The following is a 27,463-nucleotide window of genomic DNA, read 5'->3' as shown; positions in this document are numbered from 1 at the left end:
TTAGATTTACTCCCTCCGTTCCAAAATATAGGGCATACCTACTTTTTAAAGTGGTTTCATAATATAAGGTGTGCATGCATACATGTAATTAATTAGCACATTCTCTCCCCTAAATATTATTATTTTAAATCCTATACTCACATGATCATTAATTCTATTGGTTGCATGTATTGTATTAATTGGGGTGATTCATGACAACGATGAGATATTAATTATTTATTGGTTTTTATTGTATTAATTGGGGTGATTCATGACAACGATGAGATATTAATTATTTATTGGTTTTTAGATTAAAAGTGGTTGTGGCTTATATTTTAGAATGGATGAAGTAGTGTACTCGGAAATGTTATATCCGGTCGTAGCTTCTTTTTTTTTTTATATGGAGGGAGTAGTAAAAATTTAGGCAACCGTGAACCGTTCCCGACTTTTCCGTTGCGCGAGACGATGCAAAGGAGAACACGGCAGCTAGCAGCATCTCAACAAGAAGAAGGAAAAAACGCGCGGCTCGCGCCGCGGGGCATGAGGGTGCGGATGCGAATTAAGCCGCACTTGACCACGACGCCACGACCACTCTCCATCGATCGCGTCCTCCTTACATTACTCCGCCCGCTGCGGCGAGGATTCCCTCGATCCAGGGGGGGGGGGTGGTGAAGAGCTAGAGCTGGCGGCGGGTTGTTGAGGAGCGGCTGACTGAGGGGAGACCAGACCAATGGTTGGCGGCGGGGCGGGCGAGCCGCTGAGGAGGGCGTGGGGGTACCACCCCGAGTGCCCCGGATGCAGGGTGGACAGGAGGAAGGAGGAGAGGGAGGGGATCCCCTACACGGAGCTCTCCCTCATCTGGCTCGTCACCGTCTCCTCCAGTGAGTGTTCATCGGCCTCGCGCCGCCTCTCTTCCCTGACCTTGATCGACCTGTAGTAGTGCTTCGTCTTTTCCGCCGTCTGTTTCTTTTTTTTTCTTTTTTTTTTGGAAATTAGTGGAGGATAACGCCGTTCTTTCCTTCTTCTTCTTCTTTGTTTTGAAATTAGTGGATGATGGTATCGCTGTCGCCAATTCAATACTTTGAACTTTTTCTAAGTCGAACTAACATTTTCAATACAAAACAAATATATTATCAAATATATTTAATGTTAAATTTAATAAAACTAATTTTGATATCATAAATATTGCTAATTTTTTCTATAAAAAAGCTTTAATTAAGAAAAAAAGTCAAATAAATTATAATATAAAACGGAGGGAGTAGTACTATCGTAGTGTTATCATTGTTTCGGTTCGTACTTTGTAGTACAAGTAGTACACATGCATGTGTATATCATGGTGTAATGGGGATTCAATTAGTATGGGTTTGTAGGAGCATCTCGTTGCCCCGAGCTTTGGCATGCCACGATCATGCTCAACGCAGTAGATTTGCTCGGTGCTCTCGCGGGTATTCTCAGAATCTCCACTGTCAAATGCCACTGCCCACTGGGGATTGGTGCAAAACCGCAAACTTTGAAGAGCAAGTTTAATAGTATAGCTAACTACTGGCTACAAATCATCTATAGCCAATCTAATAGTCCATTCATACAATAGCATATACTACACTATTAATGTATAGCCCTACCTTCATACGCACATAACGTACTGAGTCCGTGCTAGTTGGCTACAAATCTGTAGCCCGTTTTCCTTCTCTCTCTTCTTCCCTCTCCTACACATATGCTTACAGTTGCTATTCTACTCGCTCTAAATTCAAAATCGACCAAGCGAACTTCTATTCGCACATCCCGAATTCGAAAGACTTTTGACAGAAGGATAGTGCACGTATGGTACCTGCACGTACACTTAGGAAATGTACTTCTCGTTTTCTCTAATCAAACACTGAGGCTTACTAAAATGTTTTCTCCATTTGCCTAATTTGCTCATCTTGTTAGGCCAGGAAACTGATTTAAAGAAGATTAACTGCACATCTGTGTCCTATATCTTGCGATCTATATCTTTATTGTTTATCAGGACCTGATATTATTTGTCCCTTTCTTTCTTAATTTGTCTTTCTCTGTTGCTCTTTGCAGCCCTGCCGATACAATCCCTGTTTCCCTTCTTGTATTTTATGGTGAGCAATTTTACTTGCTTTTTTTTAGAGGTGCAATATGATGACATTTTGTTTCATGAGAAGAGAAGAGTTACTAGCGTCACTATCGATTTTACATTTGGACTTAACAGCTGTGCTGGATCTGTAGTATGTAAAAGGTAAAAATAAAAATTAATATGCACTGTCACATTGTAATTATTTCATATATTGAGCCAAGGAAGAACCAAATAGTAAATACTATAAGAGCAATGCTACACGTACTAAATTTTTCTTACTAAACTTTTACTAACAATCATCTCAACCGTTTGATTTAAGTAGATGGAAGTTACAAAAATTCTAGGTGCACTCATAGCATGACACATCAGTGTTAGTAAGAAAAAGTTAGTACGTATAGCCTTTTCCATACTATAAACCTGGACACATATCACCTTCATTGTTGTAGTACCAAAAGAGCCATAATCTGACATCCTCTATTACAATGATCGGTTAAATATTTCTCCTTAAATATGCGTCTTAGATATTCTATCGACATTTTGTTTCCTTATTTGGTATAGATTTGTCGGAAACATAACTTTTGAACGTAAAACAGCTTTGCAAATGCTGAACTGTGTTCTAAATTAATTCTCTTTTATCAACATTGGAGTTTCTGTTTGCAGATAAGGGACCTGCATATTGCTAAACAAGAAGAAGATATTGGATTTTATGCTGGTTTTGTCGGTGAGTTTTCTCTGAAACATATTTCCTCTTTTGCGTCAATCTGAGTAAGCACTTAAAAGTAGCTTCTAAGGATGTATTATGAAAGTGATAGCCTCAGCAAGGCAGCCTTATCTAACAGGGTGAACTTGTGATATGTGAAGGCGCTTCATATATGTTTGGAAGAGCACTCTCCTCTGTGATATGGGGCATCGTGGCTGATAAGTACGGGAGGAAGCCGATTATTATAATTACCCTTATTTCAATGTAAGGATCTTCGTTGAATGAAACGTAGAATCCAATACTCTCATCTATAAGCTTTTCGTTGGATCTAATTTGTTAATGCACAGAGAATTTGAGCACATTTTCTAATCTATTGCAGAATTATTTTCAATACACTCTTTGGACTCAGCTCAAGTTATTGGATGGCATTAACCTCAAGAGGTTTGCTTGGTCTGATGTGTGGTATACTTGGCCCAATTAAGGTACCTGTGTCCACATGAGAATGCTTCACTTTTGTCTATTAAAACCTTCGACCATGTTCTTGCAGCATTATTTTCTAATTTCTGTGTTCCAGGCCTATGCTACAGAAGTGTGCCGAAAAGAACACGGTCACCTTGGACTATCCCTTGTAAGATCTTGGACCATTACTATTTCAAAATTTTCGTTGTCTCCCAACTTTGTTAGGCCCCCAATGTAATGTTCACTGGTTGATATTGCTGGCTAATCTGTCAGGTTTCTTCCTCACGTGGCATAGGCCTTATTGTGGGACCAGCTATTGGTGGTTATCTTGCACAGGTAATATTTTATTTTAATATTTGAAGAAATCATGATGTAATTAACTTGTAACTATGTCAAGATTATTGGCCCTTGTATTCCAATCATGACTCTTGCTAACCATAGTCGCAAATTTCACAAATTATAATACTTTAATGCGGTGTATCTAAAGTTTGGAGTTCTCTTGTCATATACATTAATAATTATACTCGTCATGCCTCAAAAATTTGTGAAGAACATGAAAACACACATGTTGATTATATTGCTGCATCGAGGATAAAGTGCGATAGTTTCATTTTTCTTTTATTGGCATGCAACTCTACTTATTTTGCTTGTGCCTTTCTGTTATACCAGCCTGCAGATAAATATCCAAGCATATTCTCTGAGAAGTCTATATTTGGGAGGTAGCATCTGCTTTCTAGATCCATCTTGTATTGGTTGTTTCTTACACTACTAATTTTTAACGTGCAATGTTTTAGGTTTCCGTATTTTCTCCCCTGCTTATGTATATCCCTCCTTGCCATTGTTGCTCTACTTGCTTCCTTCTGGCTCCCGGTGAGCATTTTTCTTATATCCCTATGATACAACATTTCTTTTAGCAAACATCATTATAATAACTGCTTTCATTAAATATTTGATAATTGATAACTCTGGTGAAATCCCATTTTGACACTGGAATCATAGTTCTTCATGATGATCCATAAATTCATTTAGAATCTGCTGCTCAGTTGCAATTGCAACATTAGTATTGATGTGTACCCTGAGAACTTTGCACAAAAACCTTAATGTCACTGCACAAAATTTGACATTTACGTCATGTTACAGGAAACTTTGCATAAGCACACTCAGGATATGGTTTTAGAGGATTCAATTTCTGTAGAAGAAGGTCTTTCTGGTCCAACTGCTGAAGAAAATAGTGCTGGATGTCTAAATTTATTCACAAACTGGCCACTGATGTCTGCTATCATTGCATACTGCATATTCTCTCTTCAGGATGTGGCTTATGCTGAGGTAATATTCTACAGTGTCATTGGAGTTGCCTTTTGTTATTATTTAGAATTTCATGCATCTTTTTTTTAATGTCATATTTGATTTTTGCACCACCCCTCCTTTTTCTGTTATTACTGGATTTCATTTGGGAAAACACAAATTGCAGGTATTTTCTCTATGGGCTGTCAGCGACAGGAAGTATGGTGGATTAAGCTTTTCTTCCCAAGATGTGGGTAGTGTCCTTGCATTCTCAGGTACAGTAAGCACAACAGGAAACCTCCCACTAATATGGAGTTTTGAATTTACAGGCAGACTTATAAGATTGTTCATCGAGATTTGAAATTTTGAACACCGTGGACATGTGGATGTGATAGGGATCTAAAGAAAGCACTAGCCCCATGACCCCACATGCTATGGCTAATGCATATGATAATGTAAAATTGTAAATTACCATAATAAATATATAATATGGATATAGATCTTTTCTTATTGTTAGGTCTAGTTTGATGTGATCAATTGCACTTTCTCAATTTGAAGTATTAATTCTTGCTAAAACCAAATCTTAATCTGAAGTATGGTATGAACTTGCTTAAAACTCAATTATTCGTATTCCATGCAATGTCTGGTATATTGAGTACTGACTTAACTTATTATCAGGTCTCTTCCTCCTGGTATTCCAAATTTTGGTTTACCCGTCAGTGGCAAAATCAGTAGAGCCCATCACGCTTGTCCGTATAGTGGCAGTAAGACTATCTCTCTTTTTTTGGGTCAGAATTTAGATCAGCTCAGTTCTACTGTAACGGTTCAACTCATATGATACTTCTGAATTGCAGATATTGACTATACCACTTCTTTCTAGCTATCCATTTATGGCCGGATTGTCAGGGTCCATTCTTCAATTGATAGTTAACTGTGCATCTTTTCTGAAGAATGCTTTTGCAGTGAGTGCAAACGTCTTGTGTTGTTTAGAATGGATACTCGTTTGGACAAGCGACTCGTTGTTTATTCATTTTTTTGAAACAATTACTTCAAGTGTGGTCCTGTTTATTGTATATCACTCTTTTATATTTCACCTCTCGACACATCCATATTAGTTTTGACAAAATTCAACTCATGCTCTTCTAAAATTTTTTCAGGTTACTACCATCACTGTATTCAACATCTTAATGAATGATGCTGTGGTAAGTTCTTCAAGTTCCAAATAATGTGTACCGGGTAGTTATATAAAAAATATATTCTATTTTTCGGTTATTATACGTGGTAATTTATAGTTTCTAATTTTGTTTTTCTAACCATGAAATACAAATAACAGGCTCAGGACGTTAGAGCTTCAGCCAACGGTGTTGCTGTAACTCTGATGTCCATCTTTAAAGCTATTGCTCCAGCAATTGCAGGAGCTATGTAAGTATTTATTATCTGTCTTTTTGCTCCCTGTTGCAATCACAAAGGGAAGATAAAATAATTTAGTAAAAGTACAACTTTCCCTTAAATGGTTTTAGAGCATACATGTAATATATAGGATAAATTCCTCATATGCCACTGAAATTTTATCCATTCCTTATTTGTTAGTCATGGTCTCAATGACATGTGGGTCCAAGTCCTAGCCTATATGTTAGTGGGACGTCAATAACAAATAATGGACCATTGAACCACGTGAAATTTTCAGTGTGAAATAAGGAATTTCCCTAGTTTTCTTGGACAAACAACAGTGTCCTTACAATTTCTTAGATAGTTATATTTCCTTTTGGTTAATCAGTTTAATTACAATGACAATGAAACACAATTTTAGTTTTTTGTTTGTTGTGATCAACTCCCAATATTTTTGTTTTGCCACATATTATTAGTAGTATTAATTCATCAAGATATACAGCCAGGATTCACACTTTGCAAACTGTGGGTACCAGCTTTTTATTATACATATATGTTTTTTCAGGAGAAATACCGCATCGTAATGCTAATTACTCTTTTCCCTTATAGATTTGCATGGGCTCAAAGGCGTCAGACAGCTTCATTTCTCCCAGGTATTACATGCATGGTATATTACTAGTGAATTAACACGAAGATACAACTTTGCTATATCCTATCCCTGTTAATACCAATGCAATTAGCACTTTATCAGAATTTTCTTAAAATAATATATGGGAGAGCCACCTTATCATGTCAATAAGTTGGAAAGTTATGATACCAGAATAGAAAGAATGCAGTTCTGAATGTTGGCAATGAACTCGCCAGATATCAACACCTTTAGAACAGATAATAACTATGAATGTGGTACATATATAAGAATAAGTTATCTACCATTAGTTCTTTTAATTATTTTTGCCCCTCTCAATGCCATGAATATCTGAATTGAATGATCAAACTAGAGAAATTTAAGCTTGCGTGTCTGTTTTAAGAATAACTAGATATTGTTTGTCTAAAACTAATGGGATAGAGTCTCTTAATGTTAGGTACCAGCGAAGTTCATATCTTCATTTTTGAAGTAAGATCGTAAATACAGTAGGTTCTTAGTTAAAAATTTAGAGTAAGATGTCTCATCTCTGTCTTTTGCGATGTTCATTTGATATTTAAAATAGGCAACATCGTAGACTAAAAAAAGAGTAAATTTCACAAAACTACAAGTACTTTGGCTAAATTATTACAAAACTACATATTTAAGGTGAAATATCGAAAAACTACAGATTTAGTAACAGAGTTATCACAAAACTACAGGATTAAGATAAATTTAATCACAAAACTTTAACATCATAACTCAAACATAGCATTAGTGCTTAAGGATTTAAACTCTAAAATCTGTAGTTTTGTGATAGTTTTATTATTAAATTTGTAGTTTGCGATATTTAGCCTTAAACCTGTAGTTTTGTGATACATTAACTTAAATTTGTAGTTTTGTAATAATTTAATCAAAGTATCTATAGTTTTATGAAATTTACTCAGAAAAAAAATCCAGAAATATGCTGATTTCAGGATCACTATTCACTATTAAGCCCGACCTTAGGATCTCTTCTGATACCCCCCTTAATTTCAACTAAGCTTATGTATGCGTTTGAAAAGATTAAGCCAGGTGGGTTGGCTTGTTGAAATGCAACTACGAAGAGGATTTCCTAAGCATTGAAACGTTGTTGTATCCCATTGATTCGTTGTAAAGCTCTAATTCTGTTGGCACCTGCTCTCTGTTTTTGCAGGCGACCACCTGGTATTCTTCATGCTGAACGTCTTCACAGTCATCGGTCTTGTGAGCACTTTCAGGCCGTTTTACGCTAGAAGAAGCACGAAGCACGATCCCATTACTACTTAGCACTAACCATTCTACTCAGGACCTGAGGTCTGATGTAGACCCCCATTTTTATAACAGGAATCACTCGTGTTAATAGTACCATTTCCCTGGATCAAGTAGTCTGGTACTCACGATTACATTGCCGAAATATCAAGTGCGCATACAAAGATGGTCTAGCGCGAATTATTACATCATAGGCCCGCAGGCAGTCTTAGAACATAGGACCAAACGGTCTACAATACATGATGTAACAGAAATAGATTAGGCAGCGGAATATAGGCAGCGGCGACACTATTGCCATAGGCAACGACCGTAAATAAGACCTACGAAGCGTCGTTATCCTCCGCATCCTCCTGAAGATAAGCATAGGGATCCTCCTCGACTTCATTGCCATCCACTGATTAAATTTTGCAATAGCAAGAGTGAGTACCAACCGTACTCAGCAAGTCACCATAACAACAATGCATATGATAGTGGTATTCAAAGTATGGCCATTGGTTTATTTGCATAAAGCTAGTTTAACCATTCTTTTCACAAGCCTATTATCTAGCATAGACTAGTCCAGTTTTAATTCCAGTATTTATTACACAGCAGCGGTTATGTTCACTATCCATTGTCTTCCCAAAGATGGCTTCCCGTTACTGGCCGTAATGGTTTTCTGGGGTTTACTCCTTCTCGTCTCTCGAGAAGTTGATCCGCCAGTACAAAATCATCATGCATATCCCATCCCAATCAATTTAAGAATTTAGAGTCTAGCCAAGTGTAATACATGTCCCGGTGCTCATTATCCGTGAGCACGGCTATTCGAATATATTTGGTTTACTCACACTGCAGTGGATGTACACTTTACCCTACTCCGCGACTTGCCCAACACATGAGCCTACGTCCCAACGAATGAGACTTGCCACGGCAAAGCCTTTCAATAACCTCACGTTGGCAGTACTCGCTCCATGAATTTACATCTTCATGCACTCTAGGCATCATAAGTTTCTAGTAGTGAGAGGAGTTCTGGCGCTCCCGGGAAGGGAAGACTCACACATGCATTAAGTTTTAGTTAAGTTAAGTTTACACATGGTAGTCCTACCGATGGCGACACCACTGTAAGCACTCGCCCCTCGCGGTCCCATCAATGGCTGCCCCACCGTAGGCCCTGCCCCCACACACATCAAGAATAACCACTATGCAGGGATACTGCCTCCGCTCGGCTATGTACTCCGCTAGGTCTATACACATGCGAGAAGTACGGTTGTATGAGGGTCGTTTCATGCTTAACTTCATGGCTCAGTCCTTAACTGACCAGGGACGGCACTAGCCTTTTCCGGACACCACCCAAGTACCCCAGCCGCCCTAGTCGAAAACAGTGTTTAATTTTATTTCTCCTTTCACAATTCATGTCATCCTTGTCATGGCAATGTGGCGCTCATGTCTCCACATGCCGCATCTCAACTACCTTCCCTAAGGTAGTTGCCCAAGCATGTAGCACTTGATAAATATGAGAATGCATGATTCTAATTAGCAGGACTAAGCATTTGTCAATATTGACTAAGTACACACGATAACAGGGTTTACAAGGGTCATACAGATAATCAATATCAAGGCATGGCATATATAACAAGTGGGGCATTCATATTCGTATATATAGCATGCAATTTTATTTAAATCAACATAATTTTCGCAATAGTTTCAACATGCTCAAAGATTAGTGATGACTTGCCTTGATCGTAGTCTTGCTGTCCCTGCTCCTCAATCGACTCAACAATTCCCTCGGAATCTAAATTTACGTGCGAAAGATCGGATTTGAATTCAATTAGGATTCAAATAAATTCACCAAAATTCAAACAGTACAAAGCATATTGAGAAAATGGTATCATTAGATAGACCTTGATTTTAGATGAATTTAGGTTCAAGTTTCATTCAATTCCGAGTTAAAATGAGTGAGTTATGAGGGTTTAAAGATTCAAACTTGAATTAATTCGGAAAATTGTGAAAAACTACTGTTCCTAATGATTTATTTTTTTGTCCGAAACATTATCCAACACCCACAGTGGCTGACATGTGGGCCATCCTCCTATTTCATTTCTGGTTTTTTTATTTTTTTTAAAGGAAATCCTGCTGTGTCATTGACAGGTGGGTCCGGCCCCCTGTTGGTGAGGTCAAGCCGGACCTTTAACCTTTGGTGGGACCCTCATGTCATTGAGACATTTACTTAAAAACCAATTTAATTAGATTTCTAAGCATCCGGGCCTACATGTCATAGGTTCACAATAATATCATTAGTTTGAGGATTACTGTACACTAATGAAGTGGGGTCCACATGTCATAATCTCTCCCTCTCTCGTTCTTTTCTTTCTCCCCGTCGTCTTCTTCCTTCCGCTCGCGACGGAGCAGAGGAGCGGCGCGTGATGATGCGACGGCCCGAGCCGGAACGGCTCGGCGCACGGTGGGGCGAGCGGTGGCGCATCACCAGAGACCCGCCGCCGGCGGCGGCGAAGCGCGGCGATCGTCCGGCGCGCGGCGCGACGGCGGTCGACGGCGCCGAGATCCCAAAATCGGCGGCGGCACAATGAGGACCAATGTGAGCGTAACCAACGACGATTCAACCATCTAGGGTCCACATGGAGCATATAGAAGCAAAAATCTAGCCTAGGTTGTATTGGAACGAGGTCCCTCCATGATGAGCTCGGCCATGGCGCGGTGGCGGCCGGAGTCGGCACGGTTACGGCGGCGCACACCCCAAATCGAGGGGGCCGCTGGCTTCTAGGTGTCCAGGCAATACTACAGGCGCGAGGGCTTACGACGAAGTGGCGGAACGGCGGAGTTTGACGGCGCGCGGCGTGGTGCAACCGAAACAGGGGCAGACGACGGTCGGCGACGTTTGCAGGTGTTTGACGCTCGTCCTCCCTCGCGTAGCGGCTCCTGGCTCCTTCCAACAGTAGCAACAGCAACGCGGGCACCTCCTCAACACACCCTGCCACCCACACCGGCCGAGAGGCCCTGCGGCGGCGGCGCGGCCCCCGCCCACCAGGTGTTCGACACCCGGCGGCGGCGTGTTTTCTTTCCTCTGAGATGGAGCAAGAGCTTTGGGGAAGAGAGAAACAGATGAGGGGTTGATCTTGGATAAAGTCGAGCTAAAGGCGAGCTTATAACAGCGAGAGGAAGGGCGATTTCTTAATGGATAAGGATAATCAATGACTCGGCTTTGGTTCGATCTCACCCAGGTTCGGTTCAATGTGCAGGCGTGGCATGATTGCCTACGCGGTAGTATGCAGGAGAGGTATCGCTAGCTGGACAAAGGGGCACCGCATTACCCAGCGGTCTCAACCGGGGGCGACAAGATGGCGACGCGACGGCGACAAGAGCGACGACGACGGATAGAGATAACGGCTTGGATAGGGGCGCAGGGCTATGCCCTAGGGTGACGCGGGGTCGTCGTGGCGGCCGTTATCACTCCATCCCGAGGGCGACGCGCGAGGGGATGGGATGACGCGGGCACCCGTGGCGGCGCAGCTTTGGCGCGGGCTTTTGGCGGCTCGGTCGGCTGCGGGCCCACGCGACGTGGCGCGGCGCGGTGCGGCGCACGGGCACGCCTAATGCGGCGCACGGGTCGGGACAGCGGGCGCGCGGCAAGGCAGCGGTTGGAGGGGGCGGCGTCGAGCGTTCAGACGGGTTAGGCACAGATCGAACACCTGGCGCGCAATGAACAGTAGCAACCCGAGAAAAATCACAATTAGGGTTTTCTAATGACAATTTTTATGGAATTTTTGTTTAGCCCACTACCCCTATTTCCATTATAGATCTACCCACATCATATACTTCTAATTTCATGATTTATTGAACCCAAGAATTAAGGATTAATATTATTACCCTTGACCTATATTCCTTTATTCTCAACTTTATAGCTTCTAACCTTTGTTTTTCTATAACCTCATATTTGATTTATTACACCCTATGTCAATAACTAATATTCTATTTGTATTATGTTTTTCTTATTTCGCCATATTCTGGATTTTATTATTTGACTTCCATCTCAACTTACTTATCTTATATTATTTAATTTAAACAATATATTTGCAATAGAGAAACGAATAACACCAACATGATGCAAAAGTTTTAAAAAGTTCGAAATTTTAGTGATTTTTATTGCCTATACCTCCGTAGTAAAGTGTATATTTTTCTGTTTGCCACACAACCATTCTGATGTACTGCAAAATATGCCTCGATTTTTTTTTAGATCAGTACTTCGATTTGGTACGATGATCTTGTGCTGTTGTACACATCAAACTTAGCCTGAAGGCTTGTCTTGTATCTGTATCTTGTATTTGGACGCTACGGCTCAAACTGCCATGTGCCATGACTGTCCATTCAGCTCTGAAATTCCATCGACTGTGAGAGTTTTTACACTGTCCTTAACACTGTAATCCATCAATTTGTTTGGTGGTCCTTAATCTGTAACGGCTTTTGCTTGGCGCGATCTTTTGTGGGCTATGTGCATCTTGTACAGTGCTAAATGTATCTAGCGTTGCACTTCCTCTGGTTACAAAATATTCACTACTCCCCCCGTTTCACAATGTAAGACTTTATAGCATTGTCCACATACATCTAGATGTTAGATGTTAGTGAATGTAAACACGTACATATGTCTAGATTCATTAACATCTAAATGAATGTGGGCAATGCTAGAAAGTCTTATATTATGAAACGGAGGAAGTAGTAATATTTTGAACGAGATTTAGCAAAACTCTTGAAACTTTTAGAAAGACCTATTTTAAAGTGAAGGGTGTTATTTGGATTTTTGTGATAGTTTGGAGTGTAAAATGGAGTTACTGTACATGTTAGATTTTATAAACTTATTATTCAAATATAAAATTGATGGTCATTTTTAAAAGCTTAATCGAATTTCATCCTAATAAACATTAAATATTAACAACCAAGGAAGTAGCAGCATCTTCGTGACCCCTGAGGATGTTTTCAGACAGGATGGTTTTAATGAAATCCATGGATTTCATTTTAAGAAGAAAATATCGGGCAGGGCGTCCGTATTCAATTTTCTTTTTACTGCAATAACCATTACAAATTCAAACCATTTTGTAATCATCAAAAAACAAAAATTACTTATAGATGTAAAAAAATAGTCATGAAAACAACCCATTCGGATTAAGCCCAATATTACACCTGTGCTCGTATTTATAGCTAATTATTTTTTTAGTGGTAGGCAACATATATGTACACAGCGAGACGTCTACAGTGACTTCGTTGATCTCAAGATAAGCATGCCTAGTATTTTGGAGATGTTCATAGACTCATAGGGTAGGATATATTTGCGCGTTCATAGAATGAGTGTGCGCGTTACGAGCATATGCATTTATATCGTGTTCTGTTTTTTTTACATGAAAACAGGGGTAGAGAGTACGCATAGCAGTTTGCTCTCAATGTCGTCCGGTCTTACCCTTGCGGTCGTTTTTTCCATAAATTTTCCTCCCCCGCTTCCCTTCTCTTCCCTTTTTTCGCTCCTCCTCCACTCGCGCTCCGCCTCTCTCTCTCTCTCCATCGATCCAACCCCCCCCCCCCCCCCCCCCAGATCCCCCTCGCCGCCTCGCCACCGCGTCGGCCATGGCGGACCAGCTCACCGACGACCAGATCGCCGAGTTCAAGGAGGCCTTCAGCCTCTTCGACAAGGACGGCGACGGTATCTCCTGCTCCCTCCTTCCCTCTCTCTCTGTACCTTCTGTTTTTGAACTCTGTTATGCTCTGCGTGATCCGGTAGCGCGTGCGTGTGCGCTGATGCGATGGCGGTGGAGTGGAGTCGGTTTCGCGGCCTCGCGGGTGCGCGAGAAGGTGGGGATCCGGTCGCCGGGGGGGGGGGGGGGGGGGGGGTTGGGGGGGGGGTCCGAGCGGTAGTGTGTCGGGGGGTTTCGGAGATGTAGATCTCGCCCGATGCTATTGCCGGAAATTGTTGCGGCGGGGGTCTCAGAGTTTGCTGGTTGAGCAACGCCTCGAGGAGGAGGGGTGGAGATAGCGCAGGTGATAGTAGATCGGCTGGTTGTGGAATGGCTGTTTGGTTATCCCATGAGAGTTTGTTAATCAGAGTGATCGAGTTGAATTGCGAAATTCGCGTTTTAAATACCCAAGTTCTGTTGGAAATGGCGTCGAGTCGCCCGGTAAGTTGGTGCGGCTGTGGCTATAATGGGCATAGACGCACAGTGTGCCCACGGATTGATGGTAGCGAGGCGCGAGGCGCGAGGCGTGGTGAATTTCATCCCTGTTGCATGGTTGCTGGGGCTGCTGACTGGACCATGGTGTGTTGCTATCTGCTAGTCACTGCTTGCTAGGCATGGCTATGGCAGCATCCAAGCTGTGGCTTCACCCGTGCCTCCTGCCGCCAAGCAGAAGGTGCAACCACTGCTCTGGTCGAGCTGGCAGTCTGGCTCTGATGTGGCATGGTGAGACCACTCGCCATGTACCTGTGTTGGGCAGGGCCTAAGATGCAAAGTGCTGCAGGTGTTAGGTCTATAGGAAGAAAGCATATACGGGGTTTTTGAGCTAGCACATTAGGTAGTGCATGCATTGGCGTGCTGTTCATAAAGGGACTCTACTACCGTTTTAGATTTTATTTGGGCTTCCTTTTCTTCTCAATGGATGTCCATGGGCATAAGGGTAATGCTGTAGCATGAATGCATGATTAATGATTAAATTTTATTTTGCAGAATTATTAAGATAGATGGGTACACCAGGTTTCAGACTTGTAATGTCCTTTTTTTTTTTCTGAAAGTCACATGGGAGTTGGTATTTATTTTCTCCTATCATGCTATATATGTATCACCAGTAAGAATTTTTATGATAGCATAGAGAGTGCATGTGATGTATGGAATAGTTAATCATCTCACTATTTAGTAGTATTTGTTAAACGAGTGGAGCCAAGGTGACATTGTGCACGAAGTAAAAACAGCTTATAGCTGTCAGACAAAACTTAGTTGCTTGCTGCAGTTTCTTATATTTCCCAGCAAAGGTTGGGACTATGCAAAGCAGCGCGAAGGTCCTAGTGGTTATGACACCTCATACGTTCGGTTATCCACAGTGATTTTATCTAATAATCAGTATGTATAGGTTTTAAAAGTGATTCCAGATGTCCTGTAAGTTATAGGGGTGCCACTGTGCCAGTATGTCTCTAATATTGTTTTAAACAGGCTAGTTCTTCACACTGTAGGTAAGGTTGATTACGGGTGTTTTAGTTTATCTCATGTTCCTATTGTGGGAAGAGAAGCTAACACATGTTCATGTTCTTGAGTAAATCCTAGTTTAAACTTGCACATGTGTTTGTTTTTCTTTTTTTGATTCCATATTTCCATGCGTTGAGATAAAGGCATAGAGTAAGGGATAATGTGAGAACAATTGTGGGCCCAGCCATTACTTTGTTTTTGGCCTTTTGCGCAATTGGAGCTTATGCTAATTTCATGAATATATTCTAGTTCACTTGCATGGCAAATCTATAAAGACTGTACATCACTACATCCTTATGTTGTACAGGTAGTTAGGCCTTAAGACAAACTCATATTGTACTAGAATCAGATGTGCAAATGTCACTTCATGATGCATGTTTGTTCCAAATATTATCCCATCACTGGCAAGATGCCAGGATTCATGTAGTGTTATGTAGCACGATAACTCCCTTCTTTTTTTTTTTGACAATGTGCACGATTACTATGAGAATTCACAAACCCTAAATTCACGATTACTAACCCTAAATTCTTATTTATTGTTCGGCTTCATATCCATCTTTGTTTTACTAGATACACTTTTATGTTATTTATAAAAACTTGGTTCAATTACATGAGCAGCTGAGCGCCACTTATGTCATGCCAAAAATAATGTTCAAATCTAGAGATGATGGGTCTCTTCAAAAAAAAAATCTAGAGATGATGGGATTATTATTTTGTTTAAATTTTATGAAAGCTCTGTAGGAAATCAATATTTGTAATTACTTGCCTGTTATATACCTACTTTAACAAAAAGGGACCTTGTATGCGGAGTTGGGGACTGCTTTGATTTGATAAACACACCATTATTATCTTTCTCATTAAACTGTACATTAATTATAAGTGCCCTAGAGGTAAATTGTTTGAACTGTATTTGTGTCTTCTTTCACATCTTTACATGACATTAATAATTTTTTTTACTGAATCATTCATTAATTATTATTTACTGAAGTGCCCTAGAGGTAAATTGTTTGAACTGTATTTGTGTCTTCTTTCACCATCTTTATCTTGATGACATGTAATATGTAACTAACTGAGTAATGGCTGCGTTCTGGACAGGCTGCATCACCACCAAGGAGCTTGGAACTGTGATGCGCTCATTAGGGCAGAACCCCACTGAGGCTGAGCTTCAGGACATGATCAACGAGGTGGATGCTGATGGAAATGGAACGATTGACTTTCCTGAGTTTCTCAACCTGATGGCACGCAAGATGAAGGACACTGATTCTGAGGAGGAGCTCAAGGAAGCCTTCCGTGTATTTGACAAGGACCAGAATGGCTTCATCTCGGCAGCTGAACTCCGTCATGTCATGACCAACCTTGGTGAGAAGCTTACAGACGAGGAGGTGGACGAGATGATCCGTGAGGCTGATGTCGATGGTGATGGTCAGATCAATTACGAAGAATTCGTGAAGGTGATGATGGCCAAGTGAGATGCCATCTAGTTACTCTCCTGGTGGTAGTAACCAGTGTAGCTTTGAAAACTGACAGCATTTGGTTATGGGAATGAACATGTTTGTTGTTTGTTTTCTTCTCAGGAATGTTTGGTAATTTCGTTTGGATTTTGTTTGCAGTTGTACAACATTTGTGTTATCTTGGTACAATGATGCTTTCACCCTCCAAATTGTCATAATCTTCTTGTAGAGCATGGTGCTGAAGTTCAGGAACTATGAAACCCTTTGTTTGCGTATGCTGTTGATTTTTTTTTCTTTCTTTTTCTCAATGTGCAGGATTACTGATTACACAATGTTCTGCGACAACAATAATCTACGTACTTTTTTTATTGCTGATATTAATCAGAGTTTCCAACGGGAGGAGAGATTTGTTTTTGTTTCAAAAGCTAACTGCAGATCTTATGATTGAGTACCAGGTCGAAAGTGTGAGTTTGCCCTTTATTATCCTCTCTTTTCCCCCGTTCTTGCCTTTTACTTTTTGAAAGGTTCATCGATAGCAATTTTATTTGTCTTGTCAATTTAGTACGATCATGTACCTGTTGCAGCCTTTGAAATATAAAACTCCATCATCTGTATTAAATTCAAAAAGGAGAGGCAACTTAAGAAATCCATTATTATTGGGATGTCTAGTTTTGTGAGAACATATGGGGGAAAACGACAGTTAAAGATTTTTCTCTGATCTTTCAAAATTGGATTATATGGATTTTTGTTTGTCCAGAAGAGGGGGAGAAATCTAAAAAAGAGGATTATTCAACGAGGAATTCGTCAAAAATTGCAGTTCTGTCCTGTCGACTGGATCTTTCTGTGTGGTTCTGAGCCTATTGCTTTTTCAACAAAACAGATAACTTTTCAATGGTCAAACGTTTCTGATTCCTTTAATCTTAAACAAATCAGAGGAAATAAATGCCAGATTATTATTCAAATCAGGTAAGATTATTATTCACGCAAAGGTCTGGCTTCCACCGTGCCAAACTTCTTTTTTGACAAAACAAAAGAGCCAAAAAAGTTACTATATTAGTTTGTTTACAGTAAGTGGTTCATACTTCATACTACATTTATATTACCCATTTTTCTCTAATTCACTTACGCGCTAAAAACAGTTCTCTCTTTTAGTTTGTAATAATGTAGTGTTTATTCACACACACAAACACAAAAATCGACCCTCGGTCTATTGAGAATCCGCGAGTACAATTGCTTTCTTGCACAAATTTTTGTCAATTTTGGGTACACATTTTTGTCAATTTTGAGCCTTCACTAAATACAAATTCGACTAGTGGATTTTTTTCCAACCGATTATTCCTTTGAATGATTATGCCTAATGGGCATTTATCCTCCCCTCTCTGCAGAAGGAAAGGGAACAAGAGGAAGAGAGCATCTTAGCAGCAAAAGTAGATGCCCATTAGGCCATTAGCATATCATTTCATGATGACCCTTTCAGAGAAAAAAAAATTACACAATTGATCAAACTTTTACAGCTTTGACACTGCCAGCACATCCACCTAGCTAGATTAAGTTCAGACATCTCCATCTTTTTCTTTCCCTCTCTCTTTGTGCCACTCTATATCAGAAGATGGACAGAGATTCAGATCAAGAACTGCATCAACCTGTGCAGCTTTTACACAGTGTGCATGATGAATTCAGCTCCAGGGTTCCAGCATAATGGTCATCTCATGGCTAAAGCAAAGAATCCCATCTACTACTGTTCAACTGTAGCTCCCATGCTGCATGTGCCAGCCTTCGTTAATTTTACCTGAATTCCATGAGCTACCCGTGCCACAATCTCTCAACTCGGCTTCCTATCTAACCTGCCCTAGTTGGCTTCTACTAGTCTACAAGATACCATATCATATAGCCCTACTTTGTTAAATTTCATTAGGATTTTTCAGACTTACGTGGAAGATAGATACTTACTACAAAGACAATGGAATGGATCACCATGAGTTAGAAGTCAAAATCCTGAGGCAATGAGACCTGAAAAATTCAGACATTAGGTATTTTCTCCCCCTTTTACACCCCATCCCTCGAAAGCGACCCATATTTGCTTGAGGAAGAAGAGATATGCACACAACAAAATTGGCACGGATTAATCTTACAATTGTTGTGACAATAGCATTCATGTTATGTAGGGAACTAAAAATAAATAAACACTAGCTAAGCTAAAACAGTGAACCCACCGAATCAATCTTTTTCGGAGGAATGTCACTTTTTGAACGGTCCAGATCGAGAAATCCTGATCGTTTCCTCAAGAGTTATATGATCATTCTCTACAATTGGCATGCCTCTAAAATCAGTAACAAGAAACAAATCATGATTTGAAAAATATCAGTTTATGTCAAAAATGTTTTTATTTGAATTTGATAGACGAGGATTTGAACCCGGGTAGTTGGGTTGTGCTTGTGCACCGCTCCCCTCTGACCCGGAGTGCTCCGTGCACTCGATCTTGCTCGTCCGCACCCTCCTCCTCCTCACGTGCAGGCGCGACGCGGCCCACGACACGACGCGCCTGTACAGCGTCCCGGCGAGGCCGTGCGCGTCGCCGCGGCGGCGGGGGCGGCGCGGCCAGCCGGCGCTCTCGAGGGCGGCGTGGAGCTCGGCGACCACGTCGGACATCGCCGGCCGGCGTTCCACGGCCTCCGACACGCAGCGCGCGGCCACGGCGAGCACGCGCGCCACCGCGCGCTCCTCCCTGGCGCGGCGCGGCGCGGGAAGCCTCCCGTCGAACACCTCGCGCGCCATGCCGGCGGCGACCAGCGGCACGGCCCAGGCGACGATGGACGACGGCGAGGCGCTCACGTCCATCACCTTGCGGCCGCTGACGAGCTCGAGGAGGACGACGCCGAAGCTGAACACGTCGCTCTCCGGGCCGAGGCGGCTGGGCTCCGTGTAGCACGGGTCCAGGTACCCGATCGTGCCCGCCGGCGCAGGCCCCGCCGCCGCCGCGGTGGCGCCGCCTCCTCCGGGGGCGGCGGGGACCTTGACCGCGAGGCTGAAGTCGGCGAGGCGGGCGCGGCCGTCGCGCCCCAGCAGGATGTTCGCCGACTTGACGTCGCGGTGGATCACGCGTGGCTCGCCGCCGTGCAGCGCCCGCACGGCCTCCGCCACGTCGAGCGCGATCTCCACGCGCCGCGGCCACGGCGGCGGCGGCTGCCTCGCCGTCGTCGGCCGGTGCAGCAGGTCGTGCAGCGACCCGTCGGCCATGTACTCCATCACGAGCATCCTCTCCCCCTCCCTCCTCCCCGCCGCCACGCCGACGAGGTTGACCACCCCCGCCACCTCCCCCGCCGCCGCGAGCACGGCGATCTCGTTCGCGAGCTTCGCCTCCCCCAGCGCGTGCGACGCCCTCTTGACGGCGACGACCACCACCTTCTTCTTCCTCACCCTCCCGCCACCGCCATCGCCGCCGCACACAAGCCTGGCCACGTAGACGTTGCCATGGCTGCCCTTCCCGACGAGGTTCTTGGCTGCGAATCCCCCCGTCGCCGCCTCCACCTCCTCGAACGAGAACTCCCTCATGGCCGCCGCCGCCGCCGCCGCCGCCGGCGAGCAAGCTCTACTCTACACCTCGATCTCCTCTTGGTGCAATGCAAATGGTGTGGTGCAATGGCGAAATGGAAGGAGGAGAGAAGAGCTTGGAGCTTAGGAGAAATGGAGAGCAATGTAAAGCAGCAGCAGCAGCAAGTAGGCAAAGGAATAAAGAGCAAAAAAGGAGGAGGCCAAGAAGAAAGGCAAATGCATGGATGGATCATCAAAGGTAAAGTTGGTGGCTGCAATTTTCAGAGAGAGAAAGGTAAAAGAAACTCCAAACTCTAGCTAGAGAGAGAGAGTTAAAGAAGAAACTCCAAATTCTAGAGAGAGAAAGGTAGGCAGATAAAATTTAAAAAAAAAGAAATTTGGATAGGTATATATAGAGAGAGAAACAAAGAGGTAGTAGTACTAGTAGTATATAGTATTATGATTATGTTTTTGCTTGGTCTCCTAAAAGAAGAAAATTTGTCTTCTCAAGGAGAAAGAAAGGTACTGTAGAAAAACAAAGTTAAATCAACAGAAGCAAAAAATGGCTTACCTGCTGTCTCTTTCTTTCTTCCTCAATCTCTATTAGTATTATATAATTATAATTACTGTTGTTTATACTCTTAAGCAGAGAAAAAGGCGGCATATGCACACACACGGTGCATTGGGGTTCGGATCGATCGTTGGAGTGGTTGGAGAGAGAGAGAGAGAGAGAGAGAGAGAGAGAGAGAGAGATGCAAGATACTCACGGCAAGCGAACAAATCGGCAACAGAGAATGTCGATTTGTCAGGAGGGGAATGTGGAGTGGTGGACTGGTTGGGGCTGGGGTTTCATCCGTTCCTGTGGACGCGTCCGTCGTCCTTGCCTGCTTGGACGCCAACACCTGGCCGGACTGGGGTAGGATTAGTTCTTTTTTTTTTTTCGTTCGGTAGTACTAGTTCCCAACTCATCCTCCCCATTTTCTACGCGCACGCTTTTCAAACTGCTAAATTGTGTGTTTTTTGCAAAAAATTTCTATACGAAAGATGCTTAAAAAATCATATTAATTTATTTTTTTTAAAAAAAATAGCTAAAACTTAATTAATCACGCACTAAAACGTTGCTTCGTTTTATGTGCCAAGGAGTGAGGGTTGCCCCGAACAGAGTTGTGTACAATGTGGTTGCTGTGATATGCTGGGTTTTCAATAGTGGAAATTTAAAATGAGACTTAATAAATTGTCACAAAATTTCTTTAAAAAGTTTAAATATAACTACGGTATATTTATAGCGTAATTATACTGTAGCTATAATGTAGTTACAATTAATCCCTTCACATGCGTAGATCCCTCATGCACAAATCTCGATACGATTTGATGGTTACAATTCTTTTTTTTTTTGGGAGGGGGATTGGGGGAAAATCGTCGTTTTCTTTAGCAATTCTCATATAAATTTGGGCTACAAAGATTGTAATGTGAAGGTATTTGCCTATTTGAGATAATGATAGAGACCAACGGCAAATCTCTACCCTTGTTGAGTTCTATCGAAAGTTACTGCAACAAAATATGTGGGTAACATTCGTGGCCACAAGCATTTTGATCCTCGTGGATGAAATCATGCCCCTTGAACATAAGCTACGGGTATATGGTAGCAGTGTTGTAATTGGTTTCAGAGCATGCATGTGTGTGTGAAGGTTAAAAAAAGAAGTAAAAGTCAATTTATATGAGAAACAAGGCCGATGTATCGCTCTTTTGTTTCCAAAGACATGTTATTAAATTTAAAACTTGCTTGAGAATTCAAGGCAACATTTTAGATTTAGTTTTGGGCCAACTACAAAAATGTAAATGTAAAGAGTATAAGGATTTCATTCATGTTGTATGCTGACAGTTGGAGACAACAATTATGTACATTTTCATCAATTTTGGATGAAGATTTAGCAATAGGATTACTATTTGAAAATAAATTGTACATCCAACCTTATTGTTGGTGCCTTTTTTATATAACGTGGCGTCTCTTTATTTTTTGCTAGATAATATTATATTTTGGTTTTAAGCTAAGAATCTCTTCTTTATATAAAGCTAATGCTCACTAAATATCTAAAGCTCAACATGCCAGCATAGTATTTATTAGAACTCCTAAAACCTACATGCAAGCATATTACATCAACCCATTAAGCACACAAAGCTCGAATGCAAACATATACTCCCTCTGTTTTAGGTTATAAGACGTTTTGATTTTGGTTAAAGTTAAACTGCTTTAAATTTAACCAAATTTAACCAAGTATGTAGAAAAAAGTAATAACATTTTCAACCAAGACAAATTTATTATGAAAATATATTTAATTATTGATTTGATTAAACTAATTTAGTATTATAAATATTAATATATTTGCCTATAAACTTAGTCAAACTTGAAACAATTTGACTTTGACCAAAGTGACAATGTCTTATAATCTGAAACAGAGAAAATAGTAATTATAATTACAATTTATTTCATTCTGAAACTAAGTATACACATACTAAATCATCATTCTCAAATCATTTTCATAATATTTCATTCTAAATCATTTCATCATTTCTCCAATATCTAACATATATTCCGCAGCAAAGCGCGAAGCATCATCTAGTTTTATAATAAATGGCTGTAGTTTCTATTAAAGTGAAGGACTAGATCGATTCAATCTATTATAAAAGAAACTTGCTTGAGAATTGTTTTGTCGCCATAATTAGTCTCTTGCTCCTGCATATATACCCCCTATCTATGTTCTTGGCTTTCATGCTGTCATGCACCATGCATGTCGGTGCTCTCATTTGTTCGTCGTCAAATCATCAAACCGGTTGAACATCTCGATCATGGCGGCAGTCGCGTTGAAGACGACCGGCCAAAAGTTTCTCTCCTGCCATTGATTTTAATTTTCATCACCAGCAAGCAAGAATTAATGAACCCTAGCTAATAACACGCGTGCAGAATATATATATTGACCATTAACGAATGAGACTATCCATTTTAGTGGCCCCTGCCATGGCGGCAAGGAATTACGAAATGATCAATCACCTGATTATTATATTTATCATATACTACAGATCATGTACCTAACCTACCTTGAAAATAGAACACTTGTACATGCACTTTTCACCAGATGACCTATAGGTATTAATTTGTTAGTATAGTATACAGTATACAATGTGCTACTTAAACTAAGTTGCCAGATTAAACTAATTAAATACCGGTCGCCGGAGAACGCTGACACGAGCAACTCAAATTATTCCGCGGCATGTCTTATTGCGTGATGCGTAGCAGTACGTACAGCTGGATATGGATATGTACAGTTTGCTTGTTCAGACTGACGATCGATCGACTAGTTATTTGAATTGCCATAGTGAAGAAGGTTGTTCTCCATATCAAAAGGGTTTTAATTTGCACTCGATTGTGTGATGATCAGGTTTACCAAACCGTGTGTGGTTATCATGTACGGTAACCTTTATGTTTTTGAAACCACGGTATATCTCGTTATATGCGCCAAACCGGAGCGGTAATCCCATATCAAACGGTTTGGTAAACACCGATGATGCTTTGCCTTCTCTTCATTGCTTCCACACTCCATCCATCAGCGAGCTGTAGTAGCATAGAGGAATTGACCCTCGACCATTCGTATAGTTACTCCAAAACGTATATACGAATTCGTTGATACTCCAAAACGCATATAATTTTTCATTTGTGGGTATATATATATATATATATATATATATATATATATATATATATATATATATATATATATATATATATATATATATATATATATATATATATATATATATATATATATATATATATATATATATATATATATATATATATATATGGTGTTTAGGAAGGAGGGACTAAACTTTAGTCGCTCTCATAAAAATTTTAGTCCCTATGGGAGGGACTTAATATTTTTGTGAGAGGGACTAAGTCTCTCTTTTCCAAACACCACCATAATTACTCGCATTCTGTTGACAATCAAATTTGGCACTCGAAAAGGTGCCAACACGTTCAACTTTTAATGTGCAAAAGCACAACTATATATACATGTGCGTGTGCTTCTAATGAAAATTCTTTACAAGTGTCAAGAGTGTAAATGTGGTGTACGTGTAGTACGGTGTATTTTTTTACAATGAAAATAACATCTGGCCTCTGCATCAACTAATAATATAATAATGATTAGTTTCATGTGTCCGATGAATAGTTTAGGAGAAAAAAACATTTACAATTTGCTAATAAAACTGTTACATGCATGTAAAGAGAGCAGCAAGAGAAAAAAACGAGAGGGCGCATGTGAATATAGTAGGCGAATGCAACATAATGTGCGTGGAGCGTCCAATTATATGTGAAATCATGTGATGATTAATTTTTAAAGATGAGTGTTTGTTGAAAATACCATGTATAGTGTTTTCGGTCGGTGAACAATGCGGTCGGCACTGGGAGACCACTCGTTAGACCGGGTTGACCGACGATCATACCGACAGACTCTAAGGGCACCCGCAATGGTTATCTATAGGCTCTCTACAAGAGATCCATGTCAGCATATTTTCCTACTTGGAAGAGATTAAATGAAGAGAGAGAGCAAAGCTATCTACTAACCTGGAGATAGTCTATAGAGAAATACGAGGCAATGGATTAGAGAGCTATAGATACCCATGTAGACATACCATTGAAGTGGTTTACTATTAATCTAGTCTATTGCTGAGATGTACATGTTTTACAGATATCACCTTACTTTACCATTACGGGTGCTCTAAGAGGGAGTCGGTTTCGGGTTGTTTCGTGTAAATTATAGATTGCTTCATTATATAACTTTTAGACGGTTTTCTATTCATATGTGATACTATTGTATGCTGATATGAGTCAAGTTGGTGCGAACTTGCACTTGGATGTAGAGTTTCTTTGTTGTTCATGTGCATGCGTTGCTTGAGGCAATGAGAGTATAGCCAATGATGGATCGAGACTAAGCTTGGGAAAAGTTGAAGTTCAGACGATCAAGGATATCATGCAAGGATGCTCAGGATAGAGAATAATGTACGTGGAAGTGAATGTTTTCATATGGAAAGTGGAGTCAAATTTTAATTGGAGTCCAAGTTTGGGAAGATTAGAGTATAGAGTTGTATGGGGATGTTATTTCCCTAGTTATTTTGTTGGGGTCCTATATGATTAGGAGTCCTAGTTCTAGTTGGATTCGTGGCTAGGGACAACCATGTTTTGAGTATAAATAGTACAGGGGTTGAGGCTAGAAGTATACATCTATATCAACTTTTTGGGAGAGAAAAAAAATAGGTTTCGCTTCGACGCTTGAATTCTAGTTCGTGAGTTTAGAGATGAATGCTTTAGATGCACTTTATGAGATGCAATAAAGTTGATCCATCTTCAAGAGCATCTTTGGTGTGTTTTTCTCTGAACCCCGACGGTTTAATTAACCAACGGCATAGGAGCGGTCAGACTAGCGGGAAGACCGATGGGTGGTAGGCGGTCTAACCGATGGCATCACTGCGGTCTAACCGGCGGCTAGGGTTCGGCCTAACTAGCTTTTATCTGGAAGTTTGACTGGTGCATCTCCATTAGATTCGAGGGTAACCTTTATTTGCACTAAAAGTTCGATTTTTGGTGTTCCTACCATTCACTCTTTCTCTAGTAGACTTGATTACTTGTGTTTAATCATACATTATACTCTTCCTAGGTAAGGGCATGCTCGATCTGAAGCATTCTCCATATAATTTTTGTGCATCTTAATTAGTGCAGAGGGACCAGAACGATACATACTTCCATTACCTTAAAAGATATCCGCTGTTAGCTAGCTTGTCCAGCGGTACACTGGACAGTACACACATCCATTGTGTTTGATGTACTCCTAATTTGTACAGAGACCGAAAGTGATACTTGGAGGTACTTCCATTATCAAAAAATATATATCATTGTTAGCTTGCTTGACCAGGGGGCATGCACAAAGCTCGGGGCTCGCAAGCCTGCTCGAGCACGACTCATTTTATAGGCTCGAGCTCTAGACGAGCCAAGCCTAAATGTGCCAATTCTCGTGAGCTTTGTTGAGTCGAGCTAGAGCTTATGTCGAGCCTAATTAACAGTACATAATATTTTTTTATTATTTATTTTTTAAACTAGTAGATCAAATACCATTTATATAAATGTATCCATGCAATGAAATAGGTTGTTTTGGTGTTGTATATTTATCTTATTTCTTTTTCTCCTCATTCATTAATATGATTAAATAAAAGTTAGTTATTTTTATTGATAGAATATGTAGCACTACTTATGACCTAAACTCAATTGTCGAGTTTTAGCATGTCTAGAAGCTCGAACGGTTACACAGACTCAGCTCGAACTTTTGTCTAGCTCAAGCCTAGAGAGATGAGCTAGTTCGAGTTTAAGCAGGTGAGCTCGATCGTTCGAGCTCGGCTTATTGATAGCCCTAGCTCTCACATTGATTTTTTTATAAAAGAAATGGATGATGAGCACTCCCTCTCCTAGACCTAAGGTGTGGCACACTGGCAATGGGGTTATCATCATTAGGCCAAGCTAGTGTGTGTCGTTGCTGCCCGGTTACGAGTCGACGGGGCCAATGATTCTGTCTTCCACTGTACGCCGCGCGCTACGCTAGCTAACCTTACCTTTGGAGCGCACGCGACCGAGAGGATTGCACGCCACTAGCGGTCATCGAGAGATGGAGAGGAAAAATATTCCTTGCATTTGGCGCGCGCGTGTTTGTTGCGTATAGCATGCAGTGCGTCGTTGTCATGGACCGCGAGCATACGAGGGGAGTGCGTCTACGTCTACGACGCGTGCGGGGGTAGCTGCCAAATTAGACAAGCCAACATAATAATTAGCCAAACAAAACAAATTAGGCCGTGTTTAGTTGCAAAGTTTTTTTTTTCAAACTTCCAACTTTTTCATCACATTAAAACTTTCTTACACACAAACTTTCAACTTTTCTGTCACATCGTTTCAATTTCTTTTAATTTTAGTGTGAACTAAACACAGCCTCAGTGTGAGTGTGTGTTCCGGTGTTTTTGTTTAGTCTTGTCTTGCTCCGTCAGGCAAGCTAGCTGAGGTTTATTTATAGGGCAAGCGGATTAGCTAGCGTGCGAGAGATTTGTCAGTCAGGTATCCGCTGGTCGATCTCGTGGGCATCATCGTCAGTGGTTAGTTGCAGCAATGCTGGTGATGTGATCACACACGCTATATATATATATATATATGTGTGTGTGTATGTATGTCCGGGTTGTTTGTTTTGTTTTGCTGTGTGAATACGTACGTACGTGTCTGTACGCTTTGTTGTTTAATTCAATTTTATTTGATCTTTCCATTTTCTTAAAAAAATTAATTGTTTTGATGAACGTGATGGTTAATGAATCGACCACTCAATTTACCACACCTATCCCTCAAACTTACAAAATGCAGAAAAAAAATCACAG

At 41.1% G+C, this 27,463-nt stretch overlaps 3 protein-coding genes and 1 long non-coding RNA gene across 7 annotated transcripts; 2 read left to right on the top strand and 2 right to left on the bottom strand.

The window, feature by feature from the left end:
• The first annotated feature begins 512 nt into the window (after positions 1 to 512).
• On the top strand, positions 513 to 7,919 carry LOC4324386 (probable peptide/nitrate transporter At3g43790). Of its 4 annotated transcripts, none has more exons than XM_015770659.3 (17): positions 513 to 860; positions 2,047 to 2,087; positions 2,723 to 2,783; positions 2,924 to 3,026; positions 3,142 to 3,244; positions 3,337 to 3,390; positions 3,495 to 3,557; positions 3,891 to 3,940; positions 4,016 to 4,091; positions 4,362 to 4,547; positions 4,693 to 4,780; positions 5,184 to 5,269; positions 5,360 to 5,467; positions 5,663 to 5,707; positions 5,839 to 5,927; positions 6,504 to 6,547; positions 7,712 to 7,919. In XM_015770659.3, exons 1-17 carry the CDS (start codon positions 710 to 712, stop codon positions 7,822 to 7,824), a joined length of 1,461 nt encoding a protein of 486 aa, XP_015626145.1. In that variant the 5' UTR covers positions 513 to 709; the 3' UTR covers positions 7,825 to 7,919. The 4 variants fall into 4 exon arrangements, with proteins under 4 accessions (XP_015626145.1, XP_015626362.1, XP_015626205.1 ...); XM_015770876.3 differs by having other exon boundaries at positions 2,710 to 2,783; XM_015770719.3 differs by having other exon boundaries at positions 570 to 860; positions 2,902 to 3,026.
• On the bottom strand, positions 7,724 to 10,918 carry LOC136354919 (uncharacterized). Its single transcript, XR_010738790.1, has 3 exons — positions 10,599 to 10,918; positions 9,518 to 9,574; positions 7,724 to 8,200 (listed from the first exon to the last, which is right to left on the bottom strand). It is a non-coding gene; the product is annotated as an uncharacterized lncRNA (long non-coding RNA).
• A 2,398-nt stretch (positions 10,919 to 13,316) lies between these two features.
• Positions 13,317 to 16,744, top strand: LOC4324384 (calmodulin). The gene is given in 2 exon segments (NM_001428106.1): positions 13,317 to 13,489; positions 16,116 to 16,744. Coding segments are annotated over 2 exon segments (450 nt in total). The 5' UTR covers positions 13,317 to 13,413; the 3' UTR covers positions 16,490 to 16,744.
• Positions 16,745 to 17,925: 1,181 nt separating this feature from the next.
• Positions 17,926 to 20,202, bottom strand: LOC4324383 (serine/threonine-protein kinase-like protein At5g23170). The gene is made up of 2 exons (XM_015777515.3): positions 18,685 to 20,202; positions 17,926 to 18,481 (listed from the first exon to the last, which is right to left on the bottom strand). Exon 1 carries the CDS (start codon positions 20,021 to 20,023, stop codon positions 18,833 to 18,835), a length of 1,191 nt encoding a protein of 396 aa, XP_015633001.1. The 5' UTR covers positions 20,024 to 20,202; the 3' UTR covers positions 17,926 to 18,481; positions 18,685 to 18,832.
• Positions 20,203 to 27,463: the final 7,261 nt, after the last annotated feature.

This window comes from Oryza sativa, chromosome 1, assembly GCF_034140825.1.
Source record: "Oryza sativa Japonica Group chromosome 1, ASM3414082v1".
In the NCBI taxonomy this organism is placed as follows: domain Eukaryota; kingdom Viridiplantae; phylum Streptophyta; class Magnoliopsida; order Poales; family Poaceae; genus Oryza; species Oryza sativa.
Note: the sequence above shows the minus strand (reverse complement) of the source record. Positions and strands in the feature narration are given on the sequence as shown.